The sequence below is a fragment of the Fusarium oxysporum genome, chromosome IX (assembly GCF_013085055.1).
Source record: "Fusarium oxysporum Fo47 chromosome IX, complete sequence".
Lineage (NCBI taxonomy): Eukaryota > Fungi > Ascomycota > Sordariomycetes > Hypocreales > Nectriaceae > Fusarium > Fusarium oxysporum.
In genome coordinates, this window is record NC_072848.1 from 2,657,186 (window position 1) to 2,676,609 (window position 19,424).

At 48.1% G+C, this 19,424-nt stretch overlaps 8 protein-coding genes across 8 annotated transcripts; 3 read left to right on the forward strand and 5 right to left on the reverse strand.

Moving 5' to 3' along the window:
- Positions 1–1,475: 1,475 nt before the first annotated feature.
- On the forward strand, positions 1,476–2,700 carry FOBCDRAFT_243757 (S-adenosyl-L-methionine-dependent methyltransferase; the record flags this gene model as incomplete). The annotated part of the gene is made up of 4 exons (XM_031190577.3): positions 1,476–1,491; positions 1,538–1,611; positions 1,675–1,705; positions 1,814–2,700. The coding sequence occupies 4 exons, from the start codon at positions 1,476–1,478 to the stop codon at positions 2,698–2,700; spliced, it is 1,008 nt and encodes a 335-aa protein (XP_031034562.3).
- A 129-nt stretch (positions 2,701–2,829) lies between these two features.
- Positions 2,830–4,745, reverse strand: FOBCDRAFT_190105 (Alpha/Beta hydrolase protein; the record flags this gene model as incomplete). The annotated part of the gene is made up of 4 exons (XM_059608683.1): positions 3,606–4,745; positions 3,457–3,466; positions 3,170–3,242; positions 2,830–3,116 (listed from the first exon to the last, which is right to left on the reverse strand). Exons 1-4 carry the CDS (start codon positions 4,685–4,687, stop codon positions 2,830–2,832), a joined length of 1,452 nt encoding a protein of 483 aa, XP_059465867.1. The 5' UTR covers positions 4,688–4,745.
- A 1,100-nt stretch (positions 4,746–5,845) lies between these two features.
- Positions 5,846–7,127, forward strand: FOBCDRAFT_53611 (uncharacterized protein). The gene has a single exon (XM_031190580.3). It carries the CDS (start codon positions 5,897–5,899, stop codon positions 7,067–7,069), a length of 1,173 nt encoding a protein of 390 aa, XP_031034565.2. The 5' UTR covers positions 5,846–5,896; the 3' UTR covers positions 7,070–7,127.
- A 1-nt stretch (position 7,128) lies between these two features.
- Positions 7,129–8,844, reverse strand: FOBCDRAFT_53610 (uncharacterized protein). Its single transcript, XM_031190582.3, has one exon. The coding sequence runs from the start codon at positions 8,642–8,644 to the stop codon at positions 7,298–7,300; it is 1,347 nt and encodes a 448-aa protein (XP_031034567.2). The 5' UTR covers positions 8,645–8,844; the 3' UTR covers positions 7,129–7,297.
- A 567-nt stretch (positions 8,845–9,411) lies between these two features.
- On the reverse strand, positions 9,412–13,009 carry FOBCDRAFT_298808 (glycoside hydrolase superfamily; the record flags this gene model as incomplete). Its single annotated transcript, XM_031190583.3, has 9 exons — positions 9,412–10,748; positions 10,794–11,385; positions 11,439–11,507; positions 11,561–11,695; positions 11,743–11,838; positions 11,885–11,917; positions 11,964–12,210; positions 12,261–12,732; positions 12,892–13,009. The coding sequence occupies 9 exons, from the start codon at positions 13,007–13,009 to the stop codon at positions 9,412–9,414; spliced, it is 3,099 nt and encodes a 1,032-aa protein (XP_031034568.3).
- Positions 13,010–13,278: 269 nt separating this feature from the next.
- FOBCDRAFT_231902 (glycosyl hydrolase) lies at positions 13,279–14,744 on the reverse strand. The gene has a single exon (XM_031190584.3). It carries the CDS (start codon positions 14,598–14,600, stop codon positions 13,341–13,343), a length of 1,260 nt encoding a protein of 419 aa, XP_031034569.2. The 5' UTR covers positions 14,601–14,744; the 3' UTR covers positions 13,279–13,340.
- A 1,014-nt stretch (positions 14,745–15,758) lies between these two features.
- FOBCDRAFT_144490 (glycoside hydrolase) lies at positions 15,759–17,546 on the reverse strand (the record flags this gene model as incomplete). The annotated part of the gene is made up of 4 exons (XM_059608187.1): positions 15,759–16,369; positions 16,407–16,997; positions 17,058–17,227; positions 17,281–17,546. The coding sequence occupies 4 exons, from the start codon at positions 17,544–17,546 to the stop codon at positions 15,759–15,761; spliced, it is 1,638 nt and encodes a 545-aa protein (XP_059465868.1).
- A 642-nt stretch (positions 17,547–18,188) lies between these two features.
- Positions 18,189–19,220, forward strand: FOBCDRAFT_298820 (uncharacterized protein). Its single transcript, XM_031190586.3, has 2 exons — positions 18,189–18,618; positions 18,667–19,220. Exons 1-2 carry the CDS (start codon positions 18,203–18,205, stop codon positions 19,034–19,036), a joined length of 786 nt encoding a protein of 261 aa, XP_031034571.2. The 5' UTR covers positions 18,189–18,202; the 3' UTR covers positions 19,037–19,220.
- The last annotated feature ends 204 nt before the right edge of the window (positions 19,221–19,424 follow it).

Genomic DNA, 19,424 nt, shown 5'->3' on the forward strand with positions numbered 1-19,424 from the left:
TGTGCAAGCTCTTCGCGACCGATCTTGGTGAGAGCGTTGGTGAGATGGCGGGGTTTTAGACTGATCCCAATGTTTGTTGAAATGCGGAGATGGAATGAACAACGCCTGATGATCTTGATCAACACATTTCAATTAACTAGTGCTGAATAACGGGCGTTGATCATGTCTGTCATCGGACTCTCTCGGTGTTTGGTCACTTAACTGGACAAACGCTCACTCCATCGTTGCTCCATGATCATCATCCCCAGATTGTTGCTGATCTATGACCCCCAGATTATCAACACGATACCCTCAGACATTCGCGATCTTCACCAGGATAGCAATACCACATATACTACTGTGATACTCGATCTTGCATTGTTTCATGCCAAAAGATCAGGCAGCTGAGTTGTATCGGACCTTTTGCACCGTAACCTTAAACTTAAGCTTACGGGTATAAAGTGGCTGCACCACCAGCCGCACTCTTCTATGTGATATTCACCCAACGCTTTTGCAGTAACTTGTTAGAGAAATAATTGAGGGCATCGTCAAAAAAACGATGTCACCGGGAATGCAAGCTTTACGCCCGCCCTTTCATCGTTGCTTGAGCTGTCACGCATGCTTGGCAGAACCCCACTACGTCATAGCCTCGCAATTATTCCCGCTTACATCCTTGTGAGCAAAATCCAGATTTGAGATGAGGGGAACCTGGGGTAATCGCGTGAGCACTAGACATTATTGAACTATGAGTGTGAAGTACAGATTCTAGCTGCGAGATATTTATCTATCTGGCCTTAATTTCCTTCAAAGAGAGGGCATTCTACAGCGGATCAGAAAAACTCGTCAACAGGGTAGGTAACCGAAAAACCACCTTAGATAATAAGCACAGAGGATAGAGGAGACATTTTGTGACTGGAAAGGCAGATTGAGATGTAAATTTCAACTGTCTTGCTTCCATAGAATTTAGTAATTAACTTATCTTTGTCGACCTGAGGCCTGATACTGTTAAGGTATTGGTTCTTGAGCTCTTTTGGATGGTTGGCATCTACCGTGCGCAACTTTTACAACAGCACTGAATTCTAGACCCAAGGGTGGGTGAAGAAGGTATAAATTCCATCGTACGCGTCGGCAAGTACGAATCCGAAAATTCGTCTCTTAACATATACACAAGGATGAAATTTCCTCCAAATTGAACATTAATCTGTGAACCATTACCTAAACCTCGGAAGTATCACATAACGCAAGATATACTGAGCCTGAGAGAATCTAATAGTTATCGCACATGCTGGCTGTTATTCTCAAGGATGAAATGGATAGTATTATTTGCTGAAATGTCTTGGAATATCATAATAATAATGTAATGCGTTTATCAACAAAGCCACCAGCATCGAACGCACAGTAGGAACAAGGTGATCGCGAGTCCAGATTCCATTGGGTATTGTCCTTTTAGTTCACAACCAATCATTGTATCGAGTGCTGACTGTATCAGGCCTCAAATGAATATTCTGTTAGGTGAGTGGAGAACATAAACGTTTCTTAACGTTAATACTGCTTATAGAGCATGAGTATGAACTGAAGCTAGGGCTCATGCGGAAGGAAATTTACTATCTTCATACAAATGAGATTACACTAGTCAAGATCAAGTCGTGCATCTTATGGAAATGAAGCAGTAGGATTGCTTACTCAGATGCTCAGATATCGGAAACTTATGTGATTCTGCAAGGTCGTAAGCGGATACATCGCGGAAACATTGGACATGGCTGTATATCAGAAGCTTTACTGCCTATGGTGTATGTCCATGAATCTCTTGAACATAGAAACATATCCATTCCAGAACCCATTACTACTGCCATCAGTCGCATCATGAATGCCCCAGAGTCCGACCGAACCTTCTCGCCCAAGCAGGCCTTGAAGCCTACACCAGAACTCTATAGTGAGATCGTCGGTGATGGCATGGAACGACTCGCTGCTGCTTCTCTATCCTGTATTGGGTCATTCGATGATTCCGAAGTCATCTTTCACGATGTTGGTTGCGGCCTCGGAGCCGGTACCGAAGCTATCACGAGTTTGAAACAAGACAATATTGTCATCAAAGGCACCGACATTAACGACGATGTTTTGGAAATATACCGACAGAACATAGCTAAAAGCCAGTGGCCTGCCGAGGCTCTGAAAATGGACGCGTCGAACCTTGAATTCCCTGACGAGACGTTCACTCACTGTATTGGCAATGCGATGTTGTTTGTTCTCCCAAATGATGGCGTCGATGCGATCAAGGAGATGCGCCGAACCTTGAAGCAAGGCGGCACTGCCATTCTCAACTCATGGGCCCATACGCCAACTATTCCTGCGATTCATGCAGCAGCCAAGAAGACTCGACCGGCTGGTACGCCTCTGCCACGAGAAGGGCTGGATAAATGGGAGGACAAAGAATTCTTGCGGGATGTCATCATCAAAGGAGGGTTTGAACCGGAGAAAGTGAATTTCATCCAGAAGGATGTTCATGTTACTATTGGAGATCTCAAACGTTTTGCGACTATGATATGGAGCTTTATTGGGGGTACTTCCAAGGCGGGATGGCTTGAGTCGGATGAGGAGAACTGGGATATAGCAGTTAATGCAGTCGTGGAGGCGCTGACTCAGACGGAAGGGTATAAGAAGCTTGAGGATGGCAAGAACAAGATCATGTTCCAGGCTCATGTTGCCGTTGCTACCAAGTAGATCATACAGAGCCAAGATTTCACTGCCGGATAAATTTCTGACCAGGCAAGAAATAACAGCAATTAGTCACATCATTCAGTTGCATGAAAAGACACTTTTTTAATGGCCTATATCTCAATATATCGTTACCTAATTCTCCCTATTCGCAAAAGCGCCTGTATCCCTTCTGATCTCCTCCTTGCCTTGTGTACCTCCCCGACCACCAGGCTTCCCAGTTACAGACTGAGGAATGTCATGACCTGTCGCACTGATTCCCTCACCAACACCAGACTCTCGGCCCTCAGAAGCTGAAAGGACAGCGTTGTCTGCTGCGCCAGCCAGATCGGATGAGCCAAGACCGCCTGCGGCCTCACCATCGCGTTGATGGGGGTTGGGCACGGAACTGATCGTGTTTTGATTGCCGGCATCGCCAGGAACTGAATTATATGTCAATATTGGGAGTGTATTCGGTTTGAGGGGAGGAACTGACTGGATGTGCCATCCTTGGCCATGTCGAACAGATCTCCGCCTTGCTTGGAATCAGACATATTGTAATTTAGTAACTTTGGGGTTGAATATAGTTTTTATTGATAGTAGGTAATAGTAAGAAGTGATATGAGCTTAGATAGAGCATAGAGAAGAGAAATGGTATTTATGGTAGTGATGCTATCAAGGTCCTTTCATGATGTCATGATCTCATTCTCAGCACGCTCATCAATCGCATCGTCGTGACGTCAAAATCCCGAATCACTGACGCATCGATATTATGGAGTCGACGTATTCAATGCTTTAGAAATCCATTCTTGCTATGTGATTTAATTGTATGGAAGATTGGCTCAGACTCACAATCGCATGCATCGTCAGCTCTTCCTCTGTCCCCGGTGACCAAACCAAACCAGCTCTCATCATAAGCCTTTCCCCCTTACGCGCCCGATCGAGCTAGAATCTTCTTAAGTTCATCTTTCCAAAGACTAGCCATGATGTAGCTATCATGTCCACTAGTCTCATTGCTTGCAGGAATAGTAACTGCTCGGCCATATCCAGGCGTCATGTCGTTCGCGATACCGTCCTCCAAGAATCCGAGTTCACTCGGGTTCAGCAAGTCATCGGCAGTATTGACAGCAGTCAAAGGAACCCTAATATTCTTAAGACCTGCTTTGGGATTGTAGGTTTGAGATGCGTTCCAAGCATAGAGTTGATCATTGGCATCAAAATCTTCAAGCCGAGGAATGATGCGATCGTCAACGTACTTATCCATGGCTTCACGAGTAGGGAATTCTCGCTGCCAATATGAAGGAGACGAAAGAAGGACAAGTTGAATCATGAGTGCACCTCCAAGGCCAGCAGCTGGCTGCTTCTCATAATCGCCACCTTTCCATGGTGGATCAATCGTGATAAGCTCAGTGATGAACTTCCGAAACAGCCGATTATGGCCAGCTATCTCAACTGGGAAGGAAGCAATAGGCATCAAGGCATCCGAAAAGCCTGGATATTCTCCGCCCATCATCCAAGTGTGCATACCGCCCATCGAAACACCAAGCGTCAGACGGGTCCGGTTAAGTTTGAAGTGCTCAGTCAAAAGGAGGTGGTCCGCACGAATCATGTCAGGATACTGATACTTTGGAAACGAGGCGCGAAGGCCAGTGTTGCTAGGCTTACTTGAGTTCCCGTGACCGATGGCATCGCGCATGATGATGAAGTACTCATTGGCGTCGAGAGGCTGGCCTGGGTTGAAAAGGGCACCAGCGAACTCTTCCACGAGAAACTGGGCGCTAGAACCAGTGGTTCCATGGAGGAGAACAACGGCGTTGTTGGATCCATCGGAATTGACTTTTAGCTCACCGAGGGTCTGATAGCTGATGTTCAGGGAGTCGATGATCTCGCCAGAGTCAAAGGTGAAGTCCTCGATGTTGAAGCTTCCACGGGAGGGCTTTGGCCACAATGCCTTAGCGCAAATGAGGGGCGATAAGAGTGCCAGAGAGAGGATTGCTTTGGTCCAAGATTTCATGGTCGCGGTGGCAGTGATGCTGGTGAGGCAAGATGTAAGGATACGAGATATGGCTGTTGGGATTGGAAGCCCGAGTGCTGCTGATTAGATGAGCATTGGATAGATGATTCAAACTACGAGGACTTAATACAGTTTATATACTCAAAATTATTGGTCTTATAGATTGAAGTTGGCATTCATTCTGCGCATGACGATTATCGAGACATAAGCGAAAGCGAGCTTATACAACATGATGTCCAATCAGGGCCAAGAAAGAAAGAAAGACCTAGCCAGAACGCCGCCAGTATTAAATAAAATGTCTGTGAGGAAGCGTACGTGAGTGGGTAGAAGTGAGAATAGACTCAAGGCCTCGCACATGAAGACAGCCGCGAAAGATCAAGTGACCCGAATGCGAACTTGCAATCGGATATTAGACCTCAAACTTGTGGTCCTTAGTCTCCTGTCCACCAAAAGAATTAAGAATGCTTCGACAACTCCATAGGACCAGGAAATGAATGCGAAGTCCGTAGGTAGTCATGGTGGCTGAGCAGGCTGACGTCGTGAGATCATGTGATGTAAGCACCAAAAGATCTGCTGCTCCTACGACTCTAGGCAGAGGACGACTTTCACTCAGAATTTGTTTGTCACACGAAGTAAGGTTGTGAAAGTCTTGTTCTATCTCTGCCTTGTCGTTTTTGCAAGTGCAATGTTGACCTAGTACTGAGCCCGTCGACCCTAGATGCTTTCTTCGTCCAGACAACGATCCGTCATCAATATCTACATGATTTGCAAAAGTAGAAGGTCAAGCGAGGGTTCTTCTAAGAAGAGAGGGTTGCGATAATCTAGAACTGCTTCGTTACAGAGCTTATAAAGTTATCAAACGTCAAGATCAAGATCCAAATGGCGTATGAACTGAAGTGAACTGAGTTAAAGTACGCGGATCAGAGCAAGTGACTTCATTATTGGATTTAAAGTATTATCTATTTTTAAATGTGATGAAATCGACCCAGATGCGCGCGGTTTGGATGCATAAGGCTGTGTAAAGCTGATGACAGGGCAGATCCACCATCGCGTCTAGATATGCTGACGGGCAAGATGACTCATTTTCAGCATGACTCATCACATAATGCCCTATAAAGTCCTCCAATGTTGGGGACTTCCAGCATATACAACTCGATACGAAAATCAATACGACTTAGTGCCAGTGTTGTTAGCAGAAAAGCCGTCACGATGTGTATGCACGACCATCAAGAAGGCGCGGCATCAGAGCCGTCGCCGGACCACGCAGAGCCATTTCCTTGGCATATTGGAGTTTTTGACGCTCACAATCACATTGGCGAACGAGTGAACTCCGTATCCGAATTGCTGAGTATGAAATCTCGGGCAGTAGCAATTATGGCAACGCGAACTCAAGACCAGCCTCTGATTGCCTCAATCGCCAAATCTCACGGCGTCAAAGGCCCGGGCTGCTTGTCCCAAGACAAAACGACCGTTATCGCAGGCTATGGAAGGCATCCATGGTTCTGTCATGAACTATTTGACGACTCGTCAGAGACTCCGACATACGTACCGTCCGATGACGTCGAGGATGCGAAGGCGCAACACTACAAGGCTGTCCTTTCACCAGGTCCAATAGATCCAGCCTTCTGGGGCGATCTCCCAATACCGATAGCCCTCTCTACTTTTATCGCTGAAACTCGAGCTCGATTGATCGAAGACCCATGCGCCATGGTCGGAGAGATTGGTATTGATAAACCCTTCCGACTGCCTATGCAGTGGACGGATCCCAAGCCAGACCCAGATCCAGACCGTACACCAGGAGGTCGTCAGAGGAGACCACTCAGTCAGCATCGCATCAACCTTACTCATCAAAAAGCTGTGTTCATGGCGCATCTCAAACTAGCAGGGGAGCTTGGAAGACCCGTTAGTGTTCATGGCGTGCAAGTCCATGGGATTCTTTACGATGCTTTGACCAAGTGTTGGAAGGGTCATGAACTTCGCGGTCGGCGCTCAAGAGACAAAGAGAAGAAAGAGGGAAAGGCTGAACAGCAGCCGGGAGACGCTCCAAAACCATACCCTCCACGAATCTGTCTTCACTCCTTCAGTGGTAAATCCGACGCTGTCAAGCAATATCTCAAACCATACATCCCAGCCAAGATCTTCTTCTCATTCTCGAAGACCAATAATTTGCGATCAGATGAGGAGAGGAAAAAGGCGGAAGATGCGATCAACATAGTGCCGGATAATCGGGTACTGGTTGAGAGTGATCTCCATACGGCTGGTCAGAGGATGGATAATGAGCTTGAGGAGATGTACCGCGTGATTTGTGAAGTTAAGGGGTGGGGGTTAGACGAGGGCATCGGGAAAATAGCTGATAACTACCGGGAGTTCGTTTTCGGTTGATATATAGTTGCCCTAGACATTACACGTCTGCAAAAACAAGGCCTGCAATCTTATACAAACACCTGGGATGAATCATTGTATGGGGAAATGTTGATTGAGAATTATGAAAGTTCTTAAAGTCCAGCTTGACCTGCAAGTCCTGCCAGGAAAGTCTATGCCATCGAATCTACGACGCACCAGTGCCGAAGAAATGAAACAAAAAAGTGTACACACGACACAATTCTAGCCTTACTTCTCGACTTCCACCGTCTGGCTTTTCTTCTCCTGGTTCAGATATGTGCCCAAAACTTCAATGAGAAAACGCTCTCGGTGCAACAAGTGTCTTGGTCCTTGCTTCTTCAAGAATCGCAATGCTGCAGACAGAATGAGAGGATGATGCTCTTCTGATACATCCAGAATGCTAGCCACACTGACTTGCACTCGAAGCTCCTGCGCCTTGACGAATAAGTGACCAATCTTCTTGTTCGAAACTAATCGCAGACTGAACTGTTCAAAGAGGTCATGCTTGACAAACAACTCTAAGACATCCTGTAGAGTATCCTCTTCTCCAAAGATCTGATCAAGACTGACGCCAGCGCCGTCTTGAATCGTATATCGCAGTTGAGAAGTCGACTCGAGCGCCTCAGTGATATTATCAACGGTCAGCGGCGGTATAGCAGATATGCAAGGTCGATCATATCCCACTCTGTGTCGCCACCAAACGTTGCAGAAGATCGAAGTGACAATGACGGGAATTAGAATACAATAACCCCACCATCTCTCAGCCGTAATCATTGAACCAACTCCTCCGAGAACATTCGCGATGCCGTTGAGGATGAAAAAGAGCTGAACGTTGAAACATCTCTGCTTTAACAACGGAAGTGATGGTGAGCCTTGAAGTTCTTTCTTAGCCACTTCGACGTGCGATCGCATCTTGGAGACAACCATGGAAGCCCAAATCGCACTAATGAGACCGAATAGCGCGATGGGAGCGTTGCCGAGATATCCGGATAGGATGTTACTCGCATGCCAAACCTTTCTGTTGGCGCCACCAATAGCCATGTATGTACCAATGCTGATCAACATAGCGCCCCCTCCCATCAACAAGTCCATCGCCCACCGATTAATTATTTCAATTCGTAGTTCCCTCGTCGTAATCTCGATAAAAACATCGAGGCCCCTCGATTCAGCCCCAGCAGGGAGATTCTCCTTCTCCGTCTCGAGGTATTGTTTCTGCTGTCTCAAGAACTTGATGTTTCTCCATGCCTTTCTCGAATCGAAGAATGCACAGATTGAGATGACGAAGGCAGCAGTTCCGCCGATGGCCATGAAGACGATGGCGTAGATGGGTACGGGGACATCGTTCCATACGTTGGCGGCAAAGTCGCCTGCGTTTGCGAGTTCGAGAAAACCGACGGCGGCGAAAAGATTGTTTCGGAGACGGTTGTCGTCGATACAAGACCATTGCGAGCGCTTCTTTGCGAGGGTGACCGAATCAGGGCCGGGGACGGGGAGCTCGGTCGGGGGAAGATCGTGAGGCATGGCGGATGCCGCTGGAGGGGCGTCGCACTCCTTCATCATGATCGAGGCATCCATGACGAGAGATCTAGGAAGGACTCTTCATCTGTCAACAATGTTCACATAATGAAGTGCGTGAGAACTTACGAAAAAAGCTTGATAAGCCGGGTTATATACAAAGATATCACATGGGAAAGCCAAGAAAACAAAAGGACCAAGTACAGATCATTACACCGGTGAGTCACTGCAAACTTCTCCCTTGGCAGGAAACAAGAGATATTAAAAAGAAGAAAAAAGAAAGAAAGTGGCTTCTTAATTTAGGAGACGTTACGTACGTGGAGTGACAGATGCTCGGACGTTCCGACCGCTTCGTCGTTGCCGGGCTCCACTTTGAGGGCCGTTGCAGCCGAAGCTTGGGGTATCCACGATTCGATCATCCCGCGAGGCGCAGCACCCTGTTCACTGAAGGATAGCCCTACAATGACATGCACAGGTCGATGAGGTCTATAAAAGATAGGATGCTGATAGAATACTAGTTATTGAGCTTGTTGAGATATCGTTAAAAAGGTAGAATGAGTGAAGAAACAGAGCATCACACAGGAAATCATCACTTGGCGCAGTGGAGATCACGGCATCTCCAAGCCGAAGGCCACGCAAGCCTTGGCGAATTTCCTTCACAGCAAGGCACGCAAATCACTCTCGTCTCCAAGGGGAAAGACACTTTCTCCAACAGGAATAGGGCACCCTCAATTGGTCACGGATGATACCGTAGGGCCGAACGCCCTGTGAGCACTAAATATAGCAGAACCTTGTACGGCGCCACCAATTGAAACGTTGCACCCTCACTAATAAGCATCTTGGCGTCTAGAATACTTCGGCCCCTCGACCACTTTCACAGGCTTTCGACCGGTTTGAACAGCAACACCAGCTGTTAAGCTCAACCCATCGACATTAGCGCTCTTCTCCAACGCCCAGAGCGCGATACCGATCCAGTTATCACCCTTATAGTTTAAGATTCCTTCAGGGACAGGGAAGACTGTCTGGGGTCCCACGTTGGCGATGTATTTTCCGTATTGGAAACCGTTTACGTAGAGAATAGCGCGGTACGCACCTGTGCTGGAAGTGTTGTTCTTGAAGTTGAATGATAGAGGAATGTCGTGTGTTGAAGAAGGGAGGTTGAGGGGAAGTTTGGCTGTGTAGAATGACACGCCGGGCTTGGAAAGCCCTTTGAAGGGGGATCCGGATTTGAAGGAGGTTAGCGGAGGGGATGGGAGATGATAGCCTTGGCGCTCGAAGAAAAAGCCGCCTTCGTTGAGGGGACCGCGGAATTTGTCCTTGTAATTCTCGCCGCCGAGATTGCCGGTCAATTTCCACTTTGACACCTTGGTCTCTTTGCCAGAGTCTGAGGTGATGTGCCAGTCGAGAATTCCGCGAGGTTGCTTTGTCTCATCGACGCCGGGGACCCAGTTTCCGTTCAGGCCCATGTTGTCTACGATGACTGTAACGACGTGCTTCTTACCCTTTTCGGTCTTGGGAAGTTTGTATGTTGACGTGTCGTTGTTGTTGTTGCCCCCGCCTGTGACGGACCCGACGAACTTGTCGTCGAGCCAGACTGAGCTTCCATAAGCGCGTCCGCCAAACGTCCACAGTTTGAGCTTGGACTCTGATCCAGAAGCTGTGAAGTGACCGCGGAAGATGAGTGCACCAGCGTTAAAGCCATAGTCACCAGAGTACAGTGAGACGGAGTTGTTAAGAGGCCACTTCGAGTTGAGAGTCTTCTTGATATCCGCCGTGCGCCACTTGGAATCATCGAAGTCCTTCTTTACTTCAGGAAGGCCGTCGATGTAGTGCCAATCCAATGACTTGACATCAGGAACTTTGACGGTGGGAAGCTTGATCTCTGGGTTGACCAGCCAGTTTCCAAGCTTAGACTTGGTAAAGGAAGTGTCCTTGCCATTGATAGACAGGCGAGATGTTCCTTTTGGTGCGCCGATGATCTCAACTGGTGTAGTGATGTTGAAGTCAGCTTGAACAGAAAGCTTGGAGCCTTCAACAGCAACAGAACGGACGAGGTATGGGCCGTTGATGATGACGGCGTCGGGGTTCATCACGGAAGATCCATACTCTCCACTCTTTTTGCTTGGGATAGTGGGTACCCAGTACTTGTACGCAGCATTGCGATCTAAACATGTCAACTAAGCCATCTAAGAGACGTGCGAAGACTTACCCAAGAGGTAGATGTAAAGAGATCCAGCCTGCACAACACGACGCTTGGTGCTAGTATTGAACTGAAACACCCCAGCTCCGTTCTTCTTCTCAATCTTCACACCATCACCCTCAACAACTTTAACCTTTTCCTGTCCCTTAACAGCAACTTCATGAACTTCATCAGCACCCCCATAAACCACAAGAACAGTCTTATCCCCAAGTACCTTCCACGTAAAAACCTCAGCAGTGCTATACAATAACTTAAACTTGCCAACGGGGTAATCCACAACATGGATCTTCGAATCTCGTCTATGCAGCGACAAAGATCCGCCAAGTTGAGGGATGGTTAGAGTTCCAGTGGAGGTCTTGACTTTGAGCTTATAAGATGCTGAAACAGTGGTTCGGTAGTCAGCGTGGCGTACGACGTAGAATGCATCATCTTTCTTGGTGGTTAGAGCTGTTACGGCGATGTTCTTGTTGTCGGTGTATTTTGTGGTTGTGAAGTTGCTTGCTTCTGCGATGGCGTAGTTTGGTGAGACGCGGAGGAATTGGCCTTGGAGCTTTATCTCGGAGTATTTCTCGCGGGTAATTGTTCGGTCTTCCTTGATAGCCTACCGACGTGTCAGTAAATTTCCCATGCATCGTTTCGTGCCCAATTACTCACTGCTCCATAGTCGTAAGAAGTGTAGCCATCGGAGTGGCCAAGATTACCCCAGTTCGTGCCGCCCCAAGTCTATGCCGTTAGCTATATCCACTGCATACTGAACCTACATAGATAGTACATACCATGTAGATATTAAAGATAGTAACACCAGCAGCAAGGTTGTTCTTGTAGAAGATGCGAGCGAACTCGTGGTTGGTGAGCTCATAGCAGTTGTCAAAGCCGCCGCCACCTGGTGGATCGAAACCTCCACCTTGGAACTACAAACTGTCAGTCGCCATCTATCCCAGGGGCTATGCATACTCACCTCAATGATTGAGTACGGCGTGTTAGGGCTGATCTTCTCATGCTCGGCATGCCATGTCGTTGGAAGGCCATCCTTCGGCCATGTGTAGGGGTTTGCCTGTAATTGGTCAGCACCATCAACGTATCCGCGCTGACAGACCTACGCAGTCAAATCCAACAGGATATCCGTCATGTCCCTACAAAGGTTAGTCAGGACTTTTCTCAGTCGATAAAAGAACTTACGTAAATGTCGACAGCGCCAGGTCCCGTTCCAGGAGCTCCAGTACCTCCTTGCCAAGCATCATTGTTGATAAGAGGCACAACAACTCCAGCCTTGCGAACTTGGTCATTGACGTATTTCAAGTAATCATGGTTTGGGAAGGGCGTTCCCTGCGCAGCACTGTACTCGTTCTCCGGTTGGTACAGAATGACCGGTCCACCGTTGGTGATTTGAGCTTTTGCGATGATCTTGGCGACATGGGCTACATAGCTGAGAGCACTCAATTAGTTGCGACCCCAATTTGACTCATCGAGACATACTTATCAGTAGCAGCGAGATAATCCGTAGCATTCGTCCTCAAAAACCCCTTCACTCTCTGCAACCATCCCGGAAATCCACCCCCCGAAACCTCAGCATTGATATACGGCCCCGGTCTCGCAAGGAGATAGATCCCCGCCTCATGCGCCGCATCAATAAACGGCTGTAAGTCCAGCGCACCCTCAGATCTAAACTCTCCAGGTTTACCTTCCAATAGAGCCCAGTCAACATAGAACGATACCATGTTGAAACCCATGGCTTTGACTTTTTGGAAGAGATCTGGGTAGAGTGATGCGACGGGGAGACGGAAGGGGTGGATTTCGGCGGAGAAGATTGTTACGCGCTCCCCGTGGATGAACAGGGAATGTTCGTCGAATGTTACTATGTCTTGAAGAAGGGCTCGGGAGTCGAGGATGTTGGATGGACGAGTGCCGCGGGGGAAGACATTTTGGGCATGAGTGCTAGCCGCAAGGGCTGCGAGGAGGAAGTTTGACAACTTCATAATTGCGGCATACCCTTTCAAGGCCTCATAATAATCGCTGCAAGGCCGAACATCTTATATATGATTGCAAACGGGCTTCAGATCTGCCCATCACGGATGCCCTCCCGAATATGCCGACGATGCATCAACACCTGCAATTGGTATTGGTGGAGAAGTATTATTTCCGTGCAAAATGCCGTCATGCTCCTCCCAATGCCAGGGCCATCTCACGAGAGTTTGTAATTTATCCATAGTGATGGCGAGTTGCATGATTGAGGGGTTTGCAGGACAATTGAGTGATGTGATTGGAGCTCTTACAGTGATCTGCGGCAGCCTTGGCATGGTATATTTACCCCATGAATTACTACGCATGATACAGGTTCATGAATGAGGGGTTTTATGATGCGATTGGGATGATCATCGGATGGTTCGTTTGCATCCGTGAACTAAGTAGCTAGCGCTGGGTGGGTGGTCAAGGCGGACAACATACTGCACTATCGGGGAAGCCGGTCCGCAAAGTCAGTTAGACTCATGCAAACTACAATTGAAAATAGTATGGATTGCCTATCTATCTTGTCATTCCCTCTCAGCTATCATCTAATCAAGCACCAAAAGCACTCAGCAGCTTCTCATGCTCCTTCTTGGTAATAGGAATAACCGTTCCATGCCTCGGGCTCGTAGGGAGTTTATAGCTCGCTGAGACCTTCCAGCTCGGCTTATCCAAATTGCTAGTCTCAAGAGGCACATAACCCTTACCACCATACTCATCCACAAAAAGATAAAACTTCTCGCCATTGGCATCACCAGCGTTACCCTTGAAAGCAGTAGGACCCTCAACAGCTTGAAGACCAGCGTTTTTGCCAATGCAAGTAGCTTGAACGGTCCATCCGTCGACGGGGGCGAGAAGGTTGGAGGACTTCTCTTGGATGATGTCTGTGCAGCCGCTGGCTGATGCCTCGTCCTTTGTAAAGCGGTAGAATGAATTACCAGACTTAAGAACTGTGGTGTCAATCCGGGAGGTCTTGCTGTCCTGCCAGATCTCAGCCTTGGAGAAAGTGACGAAGTCGCGGGTGAGCGAGTAGAGCATGCGGTGATAAGAGTTGTCTGAGTGATCAGCTGTGTTGTACAGCGATGATGCCCAGAAGACAACGTATGAGTTCTTCTCATCGTCCCAGAACGCCTCAGGCGCCCAGGTATTCCCGGCGTTGTCGGGAGAAACCTTGACGTGTCGCTGCTCAGACCATGTGACAAGATCATCCGACTCCCAGATCTCAAGGTACAAACTTCCCTTACGGACTGCATCGCCCCATGAAGTTCCGCTGCCAATAGACAAATCTGTCGCAATCATGAAAAACTTGTCACCTTCAACAGATCGAATAACAAAAGGATCTCTCAACCCCTTGGTTCCAAGCTTCGACGTAATAACAGGCTGTCCGCCATTAAGCTCCTGCCAATCCAATGCATTGTTCCCTTTACTAGCCGCAAAATAAATATTCTCCCCCTGCTTCGAATTACCCGTAAAGTACGAAAACGCATATGCTTCATACGGATCTTGCTGAACGGCCTGACGAACAGAAGCGTTGAACTCGCGCTCGTGCAATTGGCCGTCTACTTCGAGGGACGCGACGAGGAGGACGTCGGAGGTAGTGGGTTGGCGCTTCACGAGACCATCGTGGCTGATGATGGAGGGATCGCTACTGCGCCAGGTGATGGAGTGCCCGTTTGAGGTGGATGGGAGAGTGATGTGGCTGCGGATGTCCTCGAGGTTGCGGACGTTGAGGGAGGAGAGGGCTTCGTGGGAGTGGATGCCTGTGGCGAGGGAGAGGAGAGCTAGGGAGAGGGATTGAAGACGGGGCAGCATAGTGAAGAATGGCAATGGCCCTGGCGCAGAGATGAGAGAGCCGTAGGGGATGTCTCCTAAGATGTATGGTCGCGATACTGTCGTCCTTTATATACACCGCACATCTTTCCAAACTGAACAAACTTGGCTCCCTCACGATCTCCACCCAATGTCCTCAATTGCCTCCATTAGTCCACGGACCTCTCATCAATCATTCCCATTTTGACTCTTGGCAAACTATAGCACGGTCGTTTACTGTTTTTTTCTCAACGTCATTCGGTAGTTATTACCCCGGATCGACATTTCCCATCCCTTCTGGGGTAGCAAACCGACCCCTGCAGATGTTTCGTTACACGCGCCATGTTTTTAGGTTATACTCCGCATAAACGCCGAGCTTCCATTCGCGCGCAAAAATGTAGTGGATAAAAGATTATCTGGATCGCAAGTTTTTGGGTTCGAGATGGATACGAGGCATCATGTGCGCTGGTGATCATTACTGGATAAGTAAGGTGGTTGATTGTTTTTGGCGGGTTGATTGGGGGACCTCGGGAGTTGAGCGGTTTACCCCAGATGCGCCATGTGCAATGCTGGGGATGCTGTTTGTCGGGGGAGGGCTTTGTATACGTATGCATAGCGATATGCATAATTGCTGGGTGAGATGGCGCGTGAGGATTTTGCTTTCGTCTAGAATATTAGCTCGATGGATGCATTACTCAACTGGCGCGGATATTCTGTCCTGTTCCGGTCAAAACTGATTATGCCAGCCAAACAGCGTTTCGCAACGCTTGAAAAGCTCGTGAGATTTGATTCCATATTTTAAAACCCCCATTATTCTCGGCGGATCTACCCATAAGTAGCTTCAACATGGCTATACCGAGCTACTATACGAGTGACTTCAGGATAAGCCAGATTAACGACGAGGAATTCAAAACTTACATCCATGAGATTACCTTGGTGCTTTCAGATAATCTGTTTGCTTCATGATATAACACTAGACCCTCAGAGAGATAACGAGAGTCCTGGATGTCTCCTGCTTCTTATCATTGCAGTGATTGTCAAGATCTGTTAATCGTGACGGCTTTACTGTTTAAAGCTTCAACCGGGTCGGGCATGCACACCACTGCGCGATAATTCGAATTGAATGACCAGTCATTTCTTCTTTCTGTCTCAAATAGTTAACTACTTTCCCCGTACAAGTAGCGGATGAGCCTCCGTGTTAAGCACATACTTCATCTTCCCATCACTCCTAACCTGCAACTCCGAATCCTCCGCAAACATCAAATATAAATACTTCAACGTCTCCGCCAACCAAAAACTCTCCATCTTGTCAACAAACTTCCTCGTCTTATCATCCTTCGTCTTCATAACACTCTTCAATCCGGTATATCCTCCCTCAACCTTACACATCCGGTTCAATGCCTCAAATGCCTCCCATGCCCAGTCTTGGTATTTGCGATCACCGGTGGCGCGGTAGGCGTAGTAAAGACTTTCGATGGTCTCGGGGCGAAGGATGTACTCAGCGTTTGTGTGATAGTAGCCGCTTTTCTCGTAGAAGGATTGCCATTTTGGAGCGGGGAGACGTTTGGATGATGCCTTAGCCAGAGGCTGACGGCCGTCGTCGACCCAGCGGAAGAGTTCGGGACCGATACCGCTGGGGCTTTGGCGATAGACTTCATAGTATGACTCCGAGAGTTTGACGCCAAAGTCAACAAATGTTTGGTTCTGGAGAAGTAGCCCACCGAGGATTAGAGAACCGCCACAAACACTCGCCACTGCAAATGTTAGACTGGCTGCTACACAATAGCTTCAGTGAGGATAAAGACTTACGATGACTTGAGATAGGGATCATGGTGTTTCCACGCATTTCTCCCAGGAACGTCAGATCCGGTCTTGTTGATGGCGAAGAAGCCAGGTACAACATGGACGATTCGGCCGCTTGAATCCAGCTATCTCCATACTCCGCAAAAGCAACTGAATCGTACGCATACATCTTGATCAGATACTCATAGTAGCTATCCGAGCCACCTCCCCAACCAGCCTGATAATCACCAAAGTAGCCATCTTTGAGCTTGACGTACGTCCCAATCAGACCCGGAAGTGTAAAACTCTGCTTCGTCTTGGGATGGATTAAATGATCTTGGGCTCTCTGGGCGAGCTTGGCGTATGTCTGGTTGCCAGTCAAATCACTTAATCGAGTCCATTCGAGGACAAGTGTCCCGAAACAAGTGATGGAGTTGTCGATGTTGCCGAAGCGACGGAGCTGAGGATTGAAGATGATCTCATCATCGGGAATGCCGGATGGTGTGTCAAAGGCGACGCTGAGTCTGTCTGCAAGAATGACTGCCGCTTTTAGCAGATTGTTTCTCAAGTACATGTCTGTACAGAGGTGTTTGTATGACCCAAATAGTAAATCGTATGCTATTTATATGGTTAGGAGGGGTTTTGGTATTGAGGTTGGATACTTGCCTGATAAAAGACCCCCAAGATAACGAATAGTCGTTTCGAAAAGTGAGATGGGTTGATCAGGCACAACAGTCACGGTAAAGTCTGTGAGCATGATCTGTCTGAGAATCTTATCCACGATTTCAGCGTCCTCCATGATAATGGCTGTACTCAGCCCATCAACCGCCGTCGCGCCCCAGCCATTTCTTATGACATGTCAGTAGCTGCCCCACAGCTCCTTAAGAAGGTATGGACTTACCGATCATCCTCAAAGGTCTTACTGATTGGCAACAACGTATCATGAGGTGCCGCAAATTCCTCATATTTATTCCACGAAAACCTGAACGCTTGGACTATCGCTTTAGCTCGTAGCGGGTCGCCTTTTAGCTTGGCGGGAGCCTTTTGTAGATTGGGGTCTGAGTGACTAGGTTGTGAGGCTCGTCGGGAAAACAGAAGTGAAAAGACATGGTAGGTGATGAAAATGGCTCCCAGCCAAATGATGGCTTTCTGGACCGATCTCTGCATTATTTTCCACCGCCAACCCAAAGGGATTTTTAGAAGTTTAGAAGAAGCAAGAGCTTACAAGAAAGAATGAAAGAGCGAAAGGGAAACTGAACGGCTCAATCGACCGCCAGTCCTGGGTGAGCGTTGATTTCAGAAAAGCTGAAGATACCCCCTGAGTGAATCTTATCGGTTATCGTCCCAATTTTCAGCTTAGGGGCCGATCCTTATCAAAGTCTCCGTCAGCGACGCATCTAAGGCCCTAAAAGTGGTTAGGCCCCCGTCAGTTACGCCCTTAGCGTCGAGCTGTCCCCTGGAGATCCGGTGAAACTATCGAATTTAGCTGACCACCTGCAGCAAATGACAGCTGAACCAACGATACGCTAACTCAAGTTGACAAGATCTTAACATCTTTCTGGCTAGAGTCGCGAAACTATTGTTTCGTCTGCAAGGTACCCTTCACCAAAATGTTTGCTTTGCTCACTTAATGAATGCCTTGGCATGCAAAAATAACCAACTGTGCCTCACGTCATGTGGGAGGCCGGAGCTAAAACTCAGTCCGGTCCAATTCTTAAAATGTAGTCTCCTTTTCGAGAAGAACCTTCTTCCTCTCTTCAACGTTTGCCGTTCGTACACTCGTTTATACGACAACGCTACCATTACTCTCTTTAATCTTCAGGATGCGTTGGATTTCTGTCGCCGCTGTTCTCGGCGCTGCGCTGCTCCCTGCTAGCGCTCGTCCGCTGTGCCGCCCCGATCGATCGACTACGACTGGTCTGCCCTCGACCACAGCAACTACGAGCGTCGAGACTTTGAGCACCGACTCTGCGACTGCCACTGAGACCTCGGCAATTGAGACAACGGTTACTTTCGTTACTACTTTCACTGAATCGGGGACCGCTACTGCGACTACGGGTTTCACTACTATCACCTCTGCGGCTACCAGCGAGGCTGCGACAACTACCTCCGAAGCTCCTGAGGTCACGAACTACATCCAGAACGGCGACTTTGAGGATAGCCCCAACACGGATTGGAGTCTTCGAACCAGTGACATCAAGAACTACCCTGAACGAGCTCGCTCCGGCAACAAATACGTGTAAGTCTTCCCGATAACCCGTTCCAGAGCATTACCAATAAGAAGCAGCCAATACGATGTCGATGACTCCGAAGCCGTCGGCGGCAATCAACTGAACCAAACCGTCAACGGTCTCGATACCGAGCGACTCTACCGTCTTACAACCTATGCTACCGTTTTCAACACTCCCGCGCCTGTCAAGGAAGAAAGCACCATCTGCGTTATCCAGGCTCTACAGGAGAGCACGTCCCTGTCTCAGTGGCGCCTCGACTTTACGGACTTGGGTACATACAAGCCGCTCTTTGTCGATTTCACGCCCGTAGATGAGGATGTTACGATTACAATGAGGCTTCGATGTACTACTGGAAAGAAGGTCACTTTCTCTGTTGGCCTGGATGATGTTTCTCTGTATGACATTGGCCCTAAGCTGGTTGGTTAAGCTACGGTATGTTACCGATCATCATAGTCAGACACTGGGATCTCATTGTTGGGAATTATCAGGTCAACCAAGTTCAAGCCCCGAACTTATGAGCTTGGGATGCAAAGGGATTTTGCTATGATATTTATTCTTCTTCGAACTTGATGAAACGCTTTTACACATGACCATTAATCTTACATCTTCTATCACTATCCTGTGCAAGGGATATTATACAGTGTTTGAACTCAGTATTGGGCCCTTGGAGATATATGTATCACTGGTCATAGAATTCGAAGCAATAGTGAAGCAATGACCATCAGATCGTTCAATTCGTTCTTCATACTCAGTCTCTCCGATTTACAAGCCCATGGCATCTTGCTAACCTCCAAACATCCCCCTCCAGTTACCG

Bases quoted from the DNA above. Each gene is read 5' to 3' on its own strand.
- FOBCDRAFT_231902 (XM_031190584.3), bottom strand. From the start codon at position 14,600: ATGCTGCCCCGTCTTCAATCCCTCTCCCTAGCTCTCCTCTCCCTCGCC.
- FOBCDRAFT_298820 (XM_031190586.3), top strand. From the start codon at position 18,203: ATGCGTTGGATTTCTGTCGCCGCTGTTCTCGGCGCTGCGCTGCTCCCT. The intron at 18,619-18,666 runs GTAAGTCTTCCC...AATAAGAAGCAG, and splicing joins CGCTCCGGCAACAAATACGT to CCAATACGATGTCGATGACT.
- FOBCDRAFT_53610 (XM_031190582.3), bottom strand. From the start codon at position 8,644: ATGGATGCCTCGATCATGATGAAGGAGTGCGACGCCCCTCCAGCGGCA.
- FOBCDRAFT_53611 (XM_031190580.3), top strand. From the start codon at position 5,897: ATGTGTATGCACGACCATCAAGAAGGCGCGGCATCAGAGCCGTCGCCG.